Source organism: Onychostoma macrolepis, chromosome 13, assembly GCF_012432095.1.
Source record: "Onychostoma macrolepis isolate SWU-2019 chromosome 13, ASM1243209v1, whole genome shotgun sequence".
Taxonomy (NCBI): domain Eukaryota; kingdom Metazoa; phylum Chordata; class Actinopteri; order Cypriniformes; family Cyprinidae; genus Onychostoma; species Onychostoma macrolepis.
In genome coordinates, this window is record NC_081167.1 from 7,207,501 (window position 1) to 7,222,792 (window position 15,292).

The following is a 15,292-nucleotide window of genomic DNA, read 5'->3' on the forward strand; positions in this document are numbered from 1 at the left end:
GGCGACACTTTTCACTAAGTTAAATAATACAAAATAAACAATATTACAAAAACATTTCCCAAAATGTAAATACATAATTCCAAACGTAAATAACAAAAATACACATTCCAGCTATTACTTCAATATTTTAACAATCCATTCACAATTTATTGATACCGAGTCATATAATTATTTATCACCCTATGTTTATACATTTTCTTAAATTTGCAAAGTGAATTACATACTTTTAATTCCTTATCACATTTATTCCATAGATTTACCCCTTTGACAGATAAACACCTACTTTTTACATTAGTTCTTGCCCTTACTGTTTTTAAACATGTACATGTACAAAAGATTATACTGACTTTCTCTTATTTTGAACAGCCTCTGAATACAATTTGGAATTATTATAAACTTTGTACATTAACTGTGATGTATATAAATCAACTAAATCTACAAATGTAAATTTAGTTTGTTTTTACATGATTTATATGTGATTTCCAACATAATTTATGATCAAGTATAAGACCCAAAAATTTGTTTTCATACACTCGTTCTATTTCCTCATTGTTAATCATTAATTTCACTTTATTGTTATTTTGTTCCATTACTAAATATTATAAACTTTGTTTTACTTAAATTCAGCGAAAGTCTGTTATCATCAAACCATTTTTTTAAAACCATCAGTTTGATTTCCACTGTATTCAGAAGCTGTTCCACATTTTTCCTGGAACAATATAAATTTGTATCATCAGCAAACAGAACCATTTTTAATACTTTAGTCACTTTACAAATATCATTTATATACAGGACAAACAACTTAAGGCCTAGCACAGAACCTTGCGGAACACCACAAGTAACTTTCATTAAATCTGATTTAACATTATTTACTTGTACAAATTGATATCAAGGTAACTTTTTATCCAAGCAAAACCTTTTCCTCTTATACCATATCTCTCCAGTTTCATCATTAATAATCCATAATCAATAGTGTCAAAAGCTTTTTTTAAGTCTAGGAACACCCCCACAGTATATTCATTATTATCCATTGAAGAAGAAATCTCTTCTACCAGTTCCATCACAGCCATTGAGGTCGACCTGTTTGCTCTAAAACCATACTGATGATCACTCAATAATTTGTGTTTATCTATAAAATTATCAAGCCTGCGCACAAATATTTTCTCTAAAATTTTAGAGAACTGGGAAAGAAGAGAAATTGGTCTGTAGTTGGAAAAACAGTGCCAATCTCTATTTTTAAAAATAGGAATAACTTTAGCTGTTTTCATATTACTTGGAAATATCCCTGTTAAAAAGGACTGATTACAAATGTGTGTAAATGGTTTTACTATATGTTCTATAATATTTTTTTATTAACGACATGTCAATATCATTACAATCAGTGGAATATTTATTCTTACAGTTGTTAACGATGTCAAGTATTTCCTTTTCGTCAACTCCCCTTATAAACATTGAATAATCATTACTGGAAATATTCATTTCATCTATCCTATCCCCAGTTCTCTGCTCCATGATCACTTTTGCTAAATTGCTCCCAATGTTTACAAAATGCAATGGCATTCATTTTATTTATACTTAATTTATCATCATTAACAAAATAATTTGGGTAATCTACTTTTCCAGTATTCTTTTTAATTATACTATTAAGTAATTTCCATGTTGTTTGTATGTTATTCTTATGCTTGTCTAATAACTTATTATAATAGTCCTTTTTACTAAATCTTATAATACTTCATTTATTTTTAGATATCTTATATTTATTTTCTGCTTGTATAGTTCTAGTTGCTATAAATTTCCTGTATAATGCATTTTTTTGCTTCTTTACAGTCCTTTTAAACAAACAATGTTTACCGTATTTTTCGATTAATAAGGACAAAAAAGCATCATAAGCACTATTAGGATCTTTACTTACATAAACCTCGCTCCAATTTTGATTCTTTAAGTCCTCACTGAGAGCAGCAATAATTTCTGGTGTTCTATATCGAATTAATTTAAAACTATTTATCCTACTTCCTTTTGTTTTATCAAAACAATCTTAAAAGCTGCACATTTGTGCCGAACAATTTTTTTACAGTTAATTAATTCTGATCAATTTGACAGTATTTTGGGCTTGCTTATAATTAGTCCTGCATTATGCATGCGTTAAGATCCCCCAGTTATTATTAGTATTTTTGTTACACAATAAACTGTATCTGCTATTTAATTCCATGCAAACTGTAAAAAGAAAGACTAAGCACATTACTTAAAACGTATTATTCTCTCTCTCTCTCTAGTGTTTATGTATTTTAAAGTAGATCTATAACTATTTACATAATTATTAAAGACAGTTGAAGCATAAATATTTAAAAACCAGTGTACTTTGTTTGCATGGAAATGTCTCCTTTAATATCTGTTATTAAGGAATAACACATATTAATTGATGCATTTTAATTTCATCCCATTTTTCAACTTTCATGTGCTGCTTGGAAAAAAAGTAAGCGTCAAGCAATGCTTTTTTTTGTTTGCTCAAACATCCACTGCAAACGTTCCTCCTCTTCACATCCCAACATTTCTCCCAACATTCCCTCCCAGATGCCTTTGTCTCTGCCCTTAATTCCTTTCCTCCTGCGCTCTATCGTCATATTCATCAGTATAAAGGCATGTCAGATAGCGTTTGAAATCTGTTTTTCTGGGACATAATAGTCCGTGAAGCCGCGGGTAGCGTGGGTGGCCCAGCCTCGATCCTATCTTTCTCTCCCAGAGTCACGAAACGCCCACTTCAGCATCACTATGTAGGCATGTTTTCTTAATGACAAAATGTAAACCGCTATTAGTTGTTTACGCTGTATGAATGTGTTTCAGGGGAGCTGATATGGGGCACAGACGAAACTCTGGTTCACCTCGAAACAGTGCTGGATATCTACAGGAATGGACATTACCTCAAGAATAACACACAGACACACAAAACAGGTGAGTTACCTGGACAGATAGCAATATACCTTGACCTTTGACATTACATGAACACACTTAATGACAGCTCAGATGCTCATTCAGAAAGACAGTCTCATACACAGTTCTACTCTGGTCGGCAGGAAAATTATGCTGCCTTTTAAGATAACTAACTTGGCAGCATCACATGTGTTCTTCACAGATTAAGCAAACCCAGAATGCATTAAGCAAGAACCCTGAACACATTTTTTAATTCAAAATTGCAGACAGAGTTGAGAGAAATGTTTACTGTATAATTAATAGATTTCAGTTAATACTGAGCAATTTTCATTTCATTTGTAAAATTACTTTTTTTGTTTTAACATGATTGATTTTCTTTTTTCTTTTTTTTTCTAAGCATCATGTAGTAGCACCAAAATCCACTAAAAATACTATCTGTGAGAGTTATTTGGATTGGCCTGTTGTGTGTTTCTTACAAAGAGCTGTAAATTTACATGAAAAGTCAGCAAAAAGGTTTTTTTGAAAACTTGAATATGCTACAAAAGTTTTTTATTTATTTTTTTATTTTACTCAGTTATTGTTGTCCAGTACAAATATTTGGTATAATTTACTTGAGGAGAACAATTACATTTAGATCTTTTTCTATATATATATATATATATATATATATATATATATATATATATAAAAGGTTTTACTTTAAATGAGAAAAAGTGTCTTAAATGGGGTAAGAAACTTAATTCAAAATGAAAACAAGTTAATGTTTCTTACTTCATTGGCAAATTTATTTTTTATAAGCAAAAAAAAAAAAGTTTGGTACATTTTCAGAAAACCCTCTGTTTCCCACTTGTAATTGTGGTGGTGTTCATCTGCTCATCTCGTAAATACAGTACAATCATTCTGAAATGACTAGACGGCAGCAGAATATTGGCATTGAATGGGTTTCCTCAAATCTCCCCGGTATTAAACAGTTGTTCAGTCAGCGTGGAGAGAGAGGGGGATTTTGTGTGTGCATGTAAGGACAAATGAGAGGAGACTTAAAAGATTAGAGTTTATATAACTGGTGAGCAGAGGGGCTGCTCATAGGCCTGATGGACAAAACAGCCATCTCAGCACTGAGAAACACCTCAGCCTCTCTCCCACTCGCTCCACCCCTGTTTTTACCATCTTGTCCCTATTCTGTTTTTCTTTCTTTGCCATCTCTCCTGCTCTTCTCTATGCTTCATTGGCAGTCTATAGCAGACAAACTTGTTGACTGATGAGAGCTTTAAGCAAGTGAGGGCCATCTTCTCCAGAGCTATTTAACTCTTTCCTCTCTCATTGGCTCCCTGTCTTTGCCTTCTATAGTCTAGAAATTCCATTTAAAAGAGTATTGTACTGCATTAAGAAAAATCCTGCTTCATACCAAGTTTGAAAAATGCTGTAATTCCAACATTTCTTTGTTCAATTTTTTTTCATTAATGAAAAGCCATTCAGTACTATTTTATGAGAATGGTTAGCGTTCAGTATCAAACTTGGTATTAATAGTTCTGTAATGGAAAAAAAAAAAATGCAAATAACTAATAGCGATGTTACAATAAAAATTGTGCTGAAATTCACAATACAACACAATACAAAACCACCCTTATTTATAGCGCATATTTAAAAACAAGAGAAGTTGACCCAATGTGTTTTACAGTCAGATAAATAAAACAATAAATTGAAACATTTAATGCAGTATATTATGATATTTGGCTATTTAGATGTGCTCAGTTTTAAGTAAAAATAATTATACACTATTATTATAACTATTATGTTATAGAATGTTACACTCATAAGTAACATTCAAAAGTCTGTTTGATTTAAAAAAATAAATAAATTCATATATTTTTAACAAAGATGCACTAAATTGATATGACGGTAAATACAATATGTATATGTTACACAACATTTCTGTTTCAAATAAATTATGTTCTTTTTAACTTTCTATTTATAAAATAATACTGAAACAAGAAAGTGTATCATGGTCTCCAAAAAAATAAAAAAATAAATAAAATGATAAAATTAAAATAAATTAAGAAATGTTTTTGTGACACTAAAGACTGCAGTAAAAATAGTAAAAAAAAAAAAAAAAAAAGGAAACTAATTATTATAAATGGTAATAATATTTCACATTATCACTGTTTTTACTGTATTAGATCAAATAAATACAGTCTTGGTGAGCATTAGAGACGTTAAAAAAACAAAAAACAAAACAAAAAAAACATTAAATTCAATTCAATTCAAGTTTATTTGTATAGCACTTTTCACGATACAAATCATTTTTAAGCAGCTTTACAGAAAATTAAGGTTTCTACATTATATTTAGGAGTAGCTTATCAGTGGTGACTATGTCAAGTTGATGTGCATATCATGCAGTTAGTTAATGGCATGTATTCAAACGGACGGTAAAAACTATTTGTACGGATTTGTACACATCTTTTTTGCCATGATTAAATTTAATTGATATATTTTGGCATTATATCAGACATTCTTCTCTCTAGTTATTGGTTTTGGCATCAGCCATTAAATAACTCACATTGGTTGACCTCTAATATTCATGCATTTTCTCACACTGCATGTGAACAGGCCTTCATAATCTCTTGTCTAGTCCAGTGTGCAGTATATTGAACGGACACTTATGTGCAGCGCTTGGTGTTGTCTGGATACAGATGGGGCTTCCCTGCGGAATTCACTCCTGCCCAACACACATTAAAAGCCCAGCATGCCTCTGGCCCACTACTTCATCTTCTCTCATTTCTCCTGCGTCTTACAGGAACATTCAAAGAAAGCAAGAGCTCCATAAAGCAATAATTAGGGCAATAAAAAGTCTAATGGTTGCTCTCATTTACTGGCTTCTAGCTCCATTTAGTTGCCACGTGCGGCCCTTGCTCTCCTCGAGCCCACCACGCTCACTCATCTGAAAGACCTCATCGAGGGCAGCTTGCCCAGTGACCTTCATTCAGAGCCGAAGAGAAATAGTGAATCACGTCAGTAAAGCCCATCCAGCCATATCCCTGAAGAGCCAGAGAGGGAAAATTCAGAGACTCAAAGATTCCGACATTTATAGCCTAGTAGTCGAGACATTTGTAGTGCACAGTTAACTTGTGTCTTTTAAAGGCTGTTCTCTTTTTATCAGACCCATTGTCATAGTCCTGTGAATGAGGTCTTGAGTTTACGTAACCTCCTTCTCGCAGAGCGTAAAAACCAAGAAAAACTCTACAAACCATTTGAGATGCTTTCCAGAACCAGCAATGCAGTAATGCCATATTGACAGCTCTCCAATTGATATATCCTGTCCACAAAGTGAACTACCCTGGGATCGTTTTTCGCAAAAGCGTACGAATACATGACCACATTGTCAGCATTTTTGCCAAAGGCATGCGGTCCATGACAATGTATCCATCGCCATTCCACTTCCAAACTGCACACTGTAAAAGAGCCGCATATGGATTGTGAAAACGCGGACTGGCTGTATTTCAGCGCGGTTGACCGGCGGTTGGCATGTAATCAAAGCCGTCCTTCAACGGTCTATAACAATCATATTAATGGTGCGTTAGCATGAAAAGAGGAACGTCACACAAAGTACTGTCAACAACTCAGTTTGGTGATGAGTATGCGATGCAGGTTTGCTTGCTGGGTCTTGTCACGATGTGCTAGCGAAGGGCTGCGTTCATATATTTTAAAGACAAGTGAAGTCACTTTAAACACAATAATGCAGACCACGCTGACTGCTTAAAGGTGAATATCATGAAAATCTGACTTTTTCCAAGTTTAAGGGCTATAATCAGGTCCCCGGTGCATCTACCAACCCAGAAAACATGGAAAAAGAACTTTCTCTGCAAGCTTGTGAAAAAACGAGCCGCTCAGATTTTGAAAGGGGATTTAATTATTATATTACCACCCCTTAATCTGCATGTTTCCACCCACAGCGCTACGATTATGTTTTCGCAAGCGACAACAGTTCTAACGCCATGGCAAAAGTTCGAGCAAAACATGCTAACGGTTCTGTCTTTGGCACAGATGAACGCAGAACACTGTTTAGAGTCCCAGCTTCGGAGACAAGAAAGCAGTGGATTTATTGATTTATTTACTGTATATTACGCTGCTGCCACACATATCTAATATAAACATGCAATTTCTTTCCCAGCTGTTTACCTTCACAGACATACCGACTGTTTTTGTAACTCGTGTGTGATGTAAACCTAAACCTGTGTGCATGCTTCAGATGTGTGCGCTCAGAAAACCGCATATCAGAAGTTTAAACTAATATGGTTTGAGATGCATAATTTCAGCGCGATAGACGTGATAATCAAAACCAAACAGATGTTTTTTAGCAGAGTATATGGGGTAAGAGCAGTAAAGGCACAGCGATATTCTGGAAAAGGGGGCGGGGAGCAGCAGCTGATTTGCATTGCAAAGAGACATGCACGGAAACAGCGTGATTCTGCTTTCACTCAAAATAGACATTTTCAGAATGATATAATAAATTGTCTGTGGGGTATTTTGAGCTGGAACTTCACAGACACATTCTGGGGACAGCTGAGACTTATATTACATCTTGTATAAAGGGGCATAATAGGTCTCCTTTAAATGATATTAGCAAAAATCAAGTTGCTTTTATTTCTGTAGTGCTTTATACAATACAGTCTGTGTCAAAGCAGTTTCACAGCAGAATCAATTATGGAAAATCAAATTCAGATTCTGCTGTAAAAGACAATAGTGTCATTATTTCGCTCAAGTCAGTTCAGTTTTGGTTCAGTTCTCAGAAATGTAACCGTGTTTAGTGACTTCTTACCAAAGTCTGCCTGTCAGCAAATCAGTTAAGTGCGAACGGCATGTCCTGTTATGAATATTTGTTTTGCTGTATAATGTGCCCCTTCCACACACACTTTTCAGATTGTTCCTACTCGCCCGTTTTCATCAAATCGAGCTGCTCGCAGCTGTTGAATTCATACGGGCTGCAACATATATTCTTTCGTTCATCTGAGAGAGAACAGCTGCCCCTTTTCAGTAATGTAATGTCATACATTCTGTATTACAAACACAATGTTGTGTTAATGTGAATCACATCTTGTAATGTTGACTTGATACAACATGACCGAGATGAGAAACAGACAGCTGCGCTTTTTATGACAAAAAACACACATTAAAGGTCTGGCCATCATAGCTGCTGTGAGGAGAATGTTGGCAGCGTTACAGTGGTCTGTTCCTCACACATCTCTTCTCATTAGTTACTCTTGACGTGTACTGAACTCATGACTCTACTGTCCTCTTTAGTTTAATATCATACTGTTTCATTACCAGACGTGACATTATAATGGGCAATCGATTAGGATGTGTCTCTTTAAACCCCACCTATAGTGAAATCTCAAGTTCTGCTGTATATTATCTAATATGCGCATATTGGTTATGATTGTGACACAGTATTTTTATGTTTAGTGTGGACAGACAAATTACTGGACAGGACATGCTGGTAGGAACTATGGAGGCATTAATATATTGCAACAATATAATCATCAAATTTAAATATATCCTTATTACCATAACTTAAAAACTGGCATTGTCATTATTGTAATGCTATAATGATATTATGTAATTTTTAAAATAAAATATTTGTTTGACATAGTATTATTATTATTATTATATAACATTATTTCACAATATTTATTAAAATTCTTTTAATAACAATATTTAATTTTTATGTTATATAATATTGTCCATTCTTCAACCATGTATCCTCTGTAGGGTCACAAAGAACCTAGAACCTATGTAATATTATATTTATACAATTATATAATTATAATAATTATAATATATTAACAATATATAATAATACTATAGTTATTTAAATGAAAGAACTTTTACATCATGGTAGTATTTATTTATTTATTTTGCTGTATTTGTTTGTTCTTTGCTGTGTTTTATTGCATTTATGCTCATTTAAATAAAACAATTTAAGTAAAAAATATTGTATTTCAGTAAATATAATCAAATGAGAATCACCATTACAAATAACATGAATTACATAAATAAAAAAATCTAAATTAAATTAAATTAAATCAAATCAAATCAAATCAAATCAAATCAAATCAAATCAAATCAAATCAAATCAAATCAAATCAAATCTTACAAGTAAACTGTCCAGATGCATTATGGTAAGAAGAGAACACAATTTTACTGCATCACAGTAAGGAGAATTTTGTGATTTATTTATTTATTTCTCTGAAACGTTATCTGGGTTTCAAAGCAGGATTTGTTTATTTAGGTCAGTTATGTACTGTTGAAGACCTGACAGCGCTGTGATAAGTGACAGAACGAAAGAGACGGGGCAGATGAATGTGTGGGTGGGACAGATGGGAGGGACATTGTTAGTTTAGTTTTCTTTTGGTCGTCATTCCTCACATCGCCCTCTATTTATCTGCCTTTCTCTTTTTTATCTGCTTCCCTCTTTCTCTTGGCCTCCCTCTGACTGTGACAGAGGCATTTATTGCAGTCGGGGTCATGTTGAGTGGCTTTTAAAGTGTGTGTATGAGTGAGTTACTGAGGAAGCAAAAGATAAAGGCAGAATGAGAAGACACATGTCAAACTCTGACTAACAACAGCCTGAAGACTCCCCTCGTCAAAGAACAAGAAAGCCCCCTGTGTTAACACAATGACGGAGATTGTTTCACTGTGGGTTAACCTCCTACACACAAAGACACTATGCTTTTCTTGGACAGTTGTTATGCATTTGATTTATTGAGCAGTGTGTGTCAGTGCTGTCATGGGGGCTGTCAGTTTGGCTAGAAAGCATTGAACATGAAAGATTTACTTAGTCACATTCATAACAGTAGTAATGCAATGCAATAAAATAAAATAAATAACAACTATTTATAACTATATTAATTTCTTCAGTCTTCATTTGAATCTTCATTACTTCATTATTCATTAGATATCTTTTCCCAGATCGAATTCTTCTTTTTCTCTTTTGACAGAGTATAATTGTATGTCAGATGCCTCGATAGCAGCTGAAAACTACCGCTGCTGGCCATCCTATCAGCATGACGGATGCCTGCTCTCAGTCTTCAGCGTCGATGAAGCCATTGATGTGTGTGAGAGCCATGCCCAATGCCGGGCCTTCATTATGACCAATCAGAGCACATGGACAGGTAATGTTGCACAGTGTCACTCTGTTTCTATATATTACCCTAGACCACAAAACCAGTCATAAGGGTCAATTTTTTTTAAAACTGAGATTTATACATCAGCAATAAATCAGCTTTCCTTTGATGTATGGTTTGTTAGGATAGGACAATATTTGGCCGAGATACAATTATTTGAAAATCTGGAATCTGAGTTGCAAAAAAACCAAAATGTTGAGAAAATTGCCTTTAAAGCTGTCCAAATGAAGTTCTTAGCAATGCATACTCCTAATCAAAAATTAAGTTTTGACATATTTATGGTAGGAAATTTAATTTAATTTTTTATTTTTACATACTTTCTGAGTAGGTACTTCTTTTTAATAAGTAATTACTTTGTAACTACAAAAAAGTATGTTCTATATCCTGACCCTATTTACTATGGTAGCGCCATAGACTGTAAAAAAAGATGTACAATGCGTCTCCGTTTCCTTTCACTGTAGAATAGTAAAGCCAAAATATCCCAGTGTGGCTGCTGTCATAGTTTGCCGATGACCTCATTTGGAGCCCGAGGCTGTACAGAAATGATTCGTTTGGAGCGCAAGTCTGCGAAGAAGTGATTCATTTGGAGCCCGAGGCTGCGCAGAAATTATTTGTTTGGCGCGCAAGTCTGCGCAGAAGTGATTCATTTGGAGCCCGAGGCTGCGCAGAAATGATTTGTTTGGAGCGCAAGTCTGCGCAGAAGTGATTCATTTGGAGCCCGAGGCTGCGCAGGAGTGATTTATTTGGAGCCCGAGGCTGCACAGAAATGATTCGTTTGGAGCGCAAGTCTGCGCAGAAGTGATTCATTTGGAGCCCAAGGCTGCGCAAAAGCTATTCATTTGGAGTACAAGTCTGTGCAGAAGTGATTCATTTGGAGCGCAAGTCTGTGCAGAAGTGATTCATTTGGAGCCCGAGTCTTTTTTATTTAAAGTACAATTCGATTTTTTTTTTTTTTAGCTTGGCTCATGTCCCATTCATTTATATGGAGAGGGCAGGGTTTATGACCTATACTGCAGCCGGCCACCAGATGGCGATCAAAATGTTTTGGCTTCACATTTTTAGGACTTGTGAGGCACACTTGGTTAGCGCACAATACTAGTCTTCTGGTGATCAATTAAACAGGGGTGCATTTCCCAAACCCATTGTTACCTAATTATGGGCGCAAATTCTGTTGAACTCTGTTGACAATGCCAGAACTTGCGACCATAGTAACTTTTGGGAAACACACCCCTGGACAGTTATAACAGATGGTTAATCCAGAGAAAAAACTCTGAAATACTCAGAAATACATCACAATACTAAAGCAAAGTTGGTCGCAATTTCTGGTTTATGTTGACTTTAATGTTTAATATGCTACCATGTGTGGACGTGCTAACATCAAACTATAAAATGCAATTGTGAATAGGGTTGGCACTATTTATATGTTGCACAGAGTTTCTGCCTGTGTAGAGTGTTTCAAACTGGTCACTTGTGAAGATCCATTTCAGTTAGGATGCCTTAGAGACAGCTGCCTATGTAGACAATAGACAGCATGGCAGCTAAATTTTGGAACAGAGCCACTATAGTGTGTTGTAATGTTAATGTAAATGTGTTCATGGATTTGTGTGAATGCACGTCCTTTGGTAAATGATAAATGTCGTCCTGATGAGAGCTCTAACTGCCGTGACTGTCCACTCCTCACACCCCGCTCTCATTCCTCTCTTCTCTCAGCACCACACTCAACAAATGCATGTAGACCAGCGGTTCTCAACTGGTTGGTCACAAACCCCAATATGAGCCGGAGATCTGTTCTTACAGTCCAGTGGAACATTTAATGGCTCAGAAGTTGCTCTTTCAAAGCTCAAGAGATGTCAGCAAGATGTTTCAACTAAAGGTACTTAAGAGGAATAAAACTAGACACAGATGGGGCAATGGTTGACATATAGAAGAAGTATAGAGCTACAAGACTGATGTGGATAGCATTTCTCTGAACATTTCTCTTGAAAGAACTAGTTCATATTGAAATCACTGACTTTTGATTAAAGTCTTTGTCCTGGAATCTGAAGAGTGATCATATCTGACTATGTGAAACTGTAGAGGAGACACATGAGATTATTGGGTATTTTTGTCAGCAATTTTGTTTGCAATTCTTTTTGTTGTTGGTCTCAAAACCTGCAGTATTTTGGCTCAAATGTATCCAGCGTTTTATAGAAGCGTAACGTGTTAGATATTATTAAGTAGTGAAATTCCAAATTCATGCAGAAATCACTTTCAAACCAAGCAGCTTTCTGCTGGTCAATGCTACGAATCTGCATGACCAACTTGAACCCGTTACGAAATCTGCGTCCTGCTAATTTTTCGCCTTCACTCGAAATTCCCGATTGCGTGGATTCCTATTGAAATGACTTGATTTCTACTGTGAAAATTTGCCGAACATCAGAAAATGTGTCCGTACCTTTAGATTCAATGTTATAGAACCACAGCACTCTCATATTTCTATTTCTCCCATTTCCTGTTTCTCACATCCTGTCCGTCCCATTTGTCCTGTCTTCCGTCTGCTGTTTTGTAGCAGGAAATGGCCGTTCTTTCTCACAGCCTGTTTCACTCTGCTTGCTCTCTGCAGGTCATCAGCTTGTGCTCTTCAAAACCGGTGCAGCCAGCATGACCACGGCTCCAGGTAAACTCGCATACATACGACTGGGGGCAGCTGAGAGCTGAGAAGAGAGATTGCCGTACAGCGGTGGTTAAACATGATCAGTATCTTCAGATCGTCTCCCTATGAAGACACTCATGTGCTGTCGTTGTTGAGGGCATGTTGCTCAGTATTCTGGAGGACGGTCAAAAGAGAAAGCACCTTTCAGGAAGTTCGAGACTTGCTCAGGTGGAGGTCAGCTGTCAAGTATGTGCAATACTGCCTCTCTGAACCTGGGATTGGACTGTGAATGTGTTTGTGTACCTGGCAGAGATGCAGAGAGGCTGTTTTTTGCTTGTCGCGGCAATGTGTGTGTGTGTTTAATGAGATCTCCTGTCAATATCTCTTTCATTCATTCTTTCTCTCTCTCAATCTGTCATTGATTCTCTTTCTCTTTCTGCCCACACAGAATCCTCCTTTATTTGCTCTGATATTCAGCACTTTTTCACCACGTGAAACAGGGTCTATTTGTTGAGCTTTTAAAAGCATTTGCTTTGATTTTTGAGATCTTTTTAAATATTTGCTCACGTAAAACAAATTCGTCTGACAATTGATTCCAAATGCTCACTTAGACCGGTCTAAACAAGTAATTTATTGGTTCAACGAATGAAAATGCCTCTTCCAAATTATGAACTCATTTTTACAGAGTTTGCTGAAACACACAAACAGATCAGCAGCAAATCCGGAAATTTATATTAAAAATCAATCTTGTGATTAAAGCATTTCATGTTTGTTTAGATTTTTTGTTATTATTTACAATGGCAGAATGTAATGACACATTTGAGAGGTTAGTTGTGGTATGTCATTGTTAGATGGTGGTGGAGGGATAGTGGTTAGTCAGCCAATCCCCGTGTGGTGTGATAAAGTTTCCCAAGGAAATGTCATGTCAATCTATTACTTGACAGGTGAAGGAGTTCAAGAGTTTTCTGCTTTCAGCGAAAGCACTGAGATGTATGTACATGTTTTCTAATGAGTCTTATGGTTGTGTTGTATATGAGAGTGATATTTTTATATTGAAATATAAAGTCATGAGACTTAAAAATGTGTCCTGGTCATTTTTGTGTGTGATTAACATTTTCACAGTCAGAGAGGGTAATAAAAGACTGAAAATTTGTTACTAACATTATAAATAGACCTCTGGTGGGAAAATATTAAAGGGGTTTTATAATTTTTTTTGAATGTTTCAGTTTTGAGTTTTTTTATATACAGGTGCTGGTCATATAATTAGAATATCATCAAAAAGTTGATTTATTTCACTAATTCCATTCAAAAAGTTAAACTTGTATATTATATTAATTCATTACACACAGACTGATATATTTCAAATGTTTATTTCTTTTAATTTTGATGATTAGAGCTTACAGCTCATGAAAGTCAAAAATCAGTATCTCAAAATATTAGAATATTTACAATTGAGTTTGAATAAATGACCATCCCTACAGTATCAATTCTGGGTATCTCTTGTTCTTTGAAACCACAATAATGGGGAAGACTGCTGACTTGGCAATGATCCAGAAGACGAACATTGACACCCTCCACAAAGAGGGTAAGTCACAGAAGGTCATTACTGAAAGGTGTGGCTGTTTACAGAGTGCTGTATCAAAGCATATTAAATGCAAAGTTGACTGGAAGGAAGAATTTGGGTAGGAAAAGGTGCACAAGCAACAGGGATGACCGCAAGCTTAAGAATACAGTCAAGCAAAGCCGATTCAAACACTTGGGAGAGCTTCACCAGGAGAGAACTGAAGCTGGAGTCAGTGCATCAAGAGTCACCACGCTCAGACGTCTTCAGGAAAAGGGCTACCAAACCACTTCTGAACCAGAGACAACGCCAGAAGCATCTTAACTGGGCTGTGGAGAAAAAGAACTGGACTGTTGCTCAGCGGTCCAAAGTCCTCTTTTCAGATGAAAGTAAATTTTACATTTCATTTGGAAATCAAGGTCCCAGAGTCTGAAGGAAGAGTGGAGGCACAGAATCCATGTTGCTTGAAGTCCAGTGTGAAGTTTCCACAGTCAGTGATGATTTGGGCTGACATGTCATCTGCTGGTGTTGGTCCACTGTGTTTTCTGATGTCCACAGTCAACGCAGCCATCTACCAGGAAATTTTAGAGCACTTCATGCTTCCTTCTGTTGACAAGCTTTATGGAGATGCTGATTTCATTTTCCAGCAGGACTTGGCACCTGCCCACACTGCCAAAGGTACCAAAAGCTTGTTCAATGACCATAGTGTTACTGTGCTTGATTGGCCAGCAAACTCGCCTGACCTGAACCCCATAGAGAATCTATGGGGTATTGTCAAGAGTAAGATGAGAGACATCAGACCCAACAATGCAGAAGAGCTGAAGGCCACTATCAGAGCAACCTGGGCTCTCATAACACCTGAGCAGTGCCACAGACTGATCGACTCCATGCCACGCCACATTGCTGCAGTAATTCAGGCAAAAGGAGCCCCAACTAAGTATTGAGTGCTGTACATGCTCATACTTTTCATTTTCATACTTTTCAGTTGGC

General features: G+C 36.0%; 1 protein-coding gene across 5 annotated transcripts in view; it reads left to right on the plus strand.

Annotated features, from left to right (window-relative positions):
• pkdcca (protein kinase domain containing, cytoplasmic a) overlaps nucleotides 1-13,802 on the plus strand; it is a 30,444-nt gene extending 16,642 nt beyond the window's left edge. For 2 of the 5 annotated variants that reach the window (XM_058796005.1, XM_058796002.1), the window contains 3 exons: nucleotides 2,842-2,949; nucleotides 9,924-10,097; nucleotides 11,820-12,703. In XM_058796005.1, coding sequence (XP_058651988.1) covers nucleotides 2,842-2,949; nucleotides 9,924-10,097; nucleotides 11,820-11,923 — 386 coding nt within the window. In that variant the 3' untranslated portion in view covers nucleotides 11,924-12,703. The other 3 variants (XR_009273941.1, XM_058796004.1, XM_058796003.1) reach the window with 3 other exon arrangements.
• The last annotated feature ends 1,490 nt before the right edge of the window (nucleotides 13,803-15,292 follow it).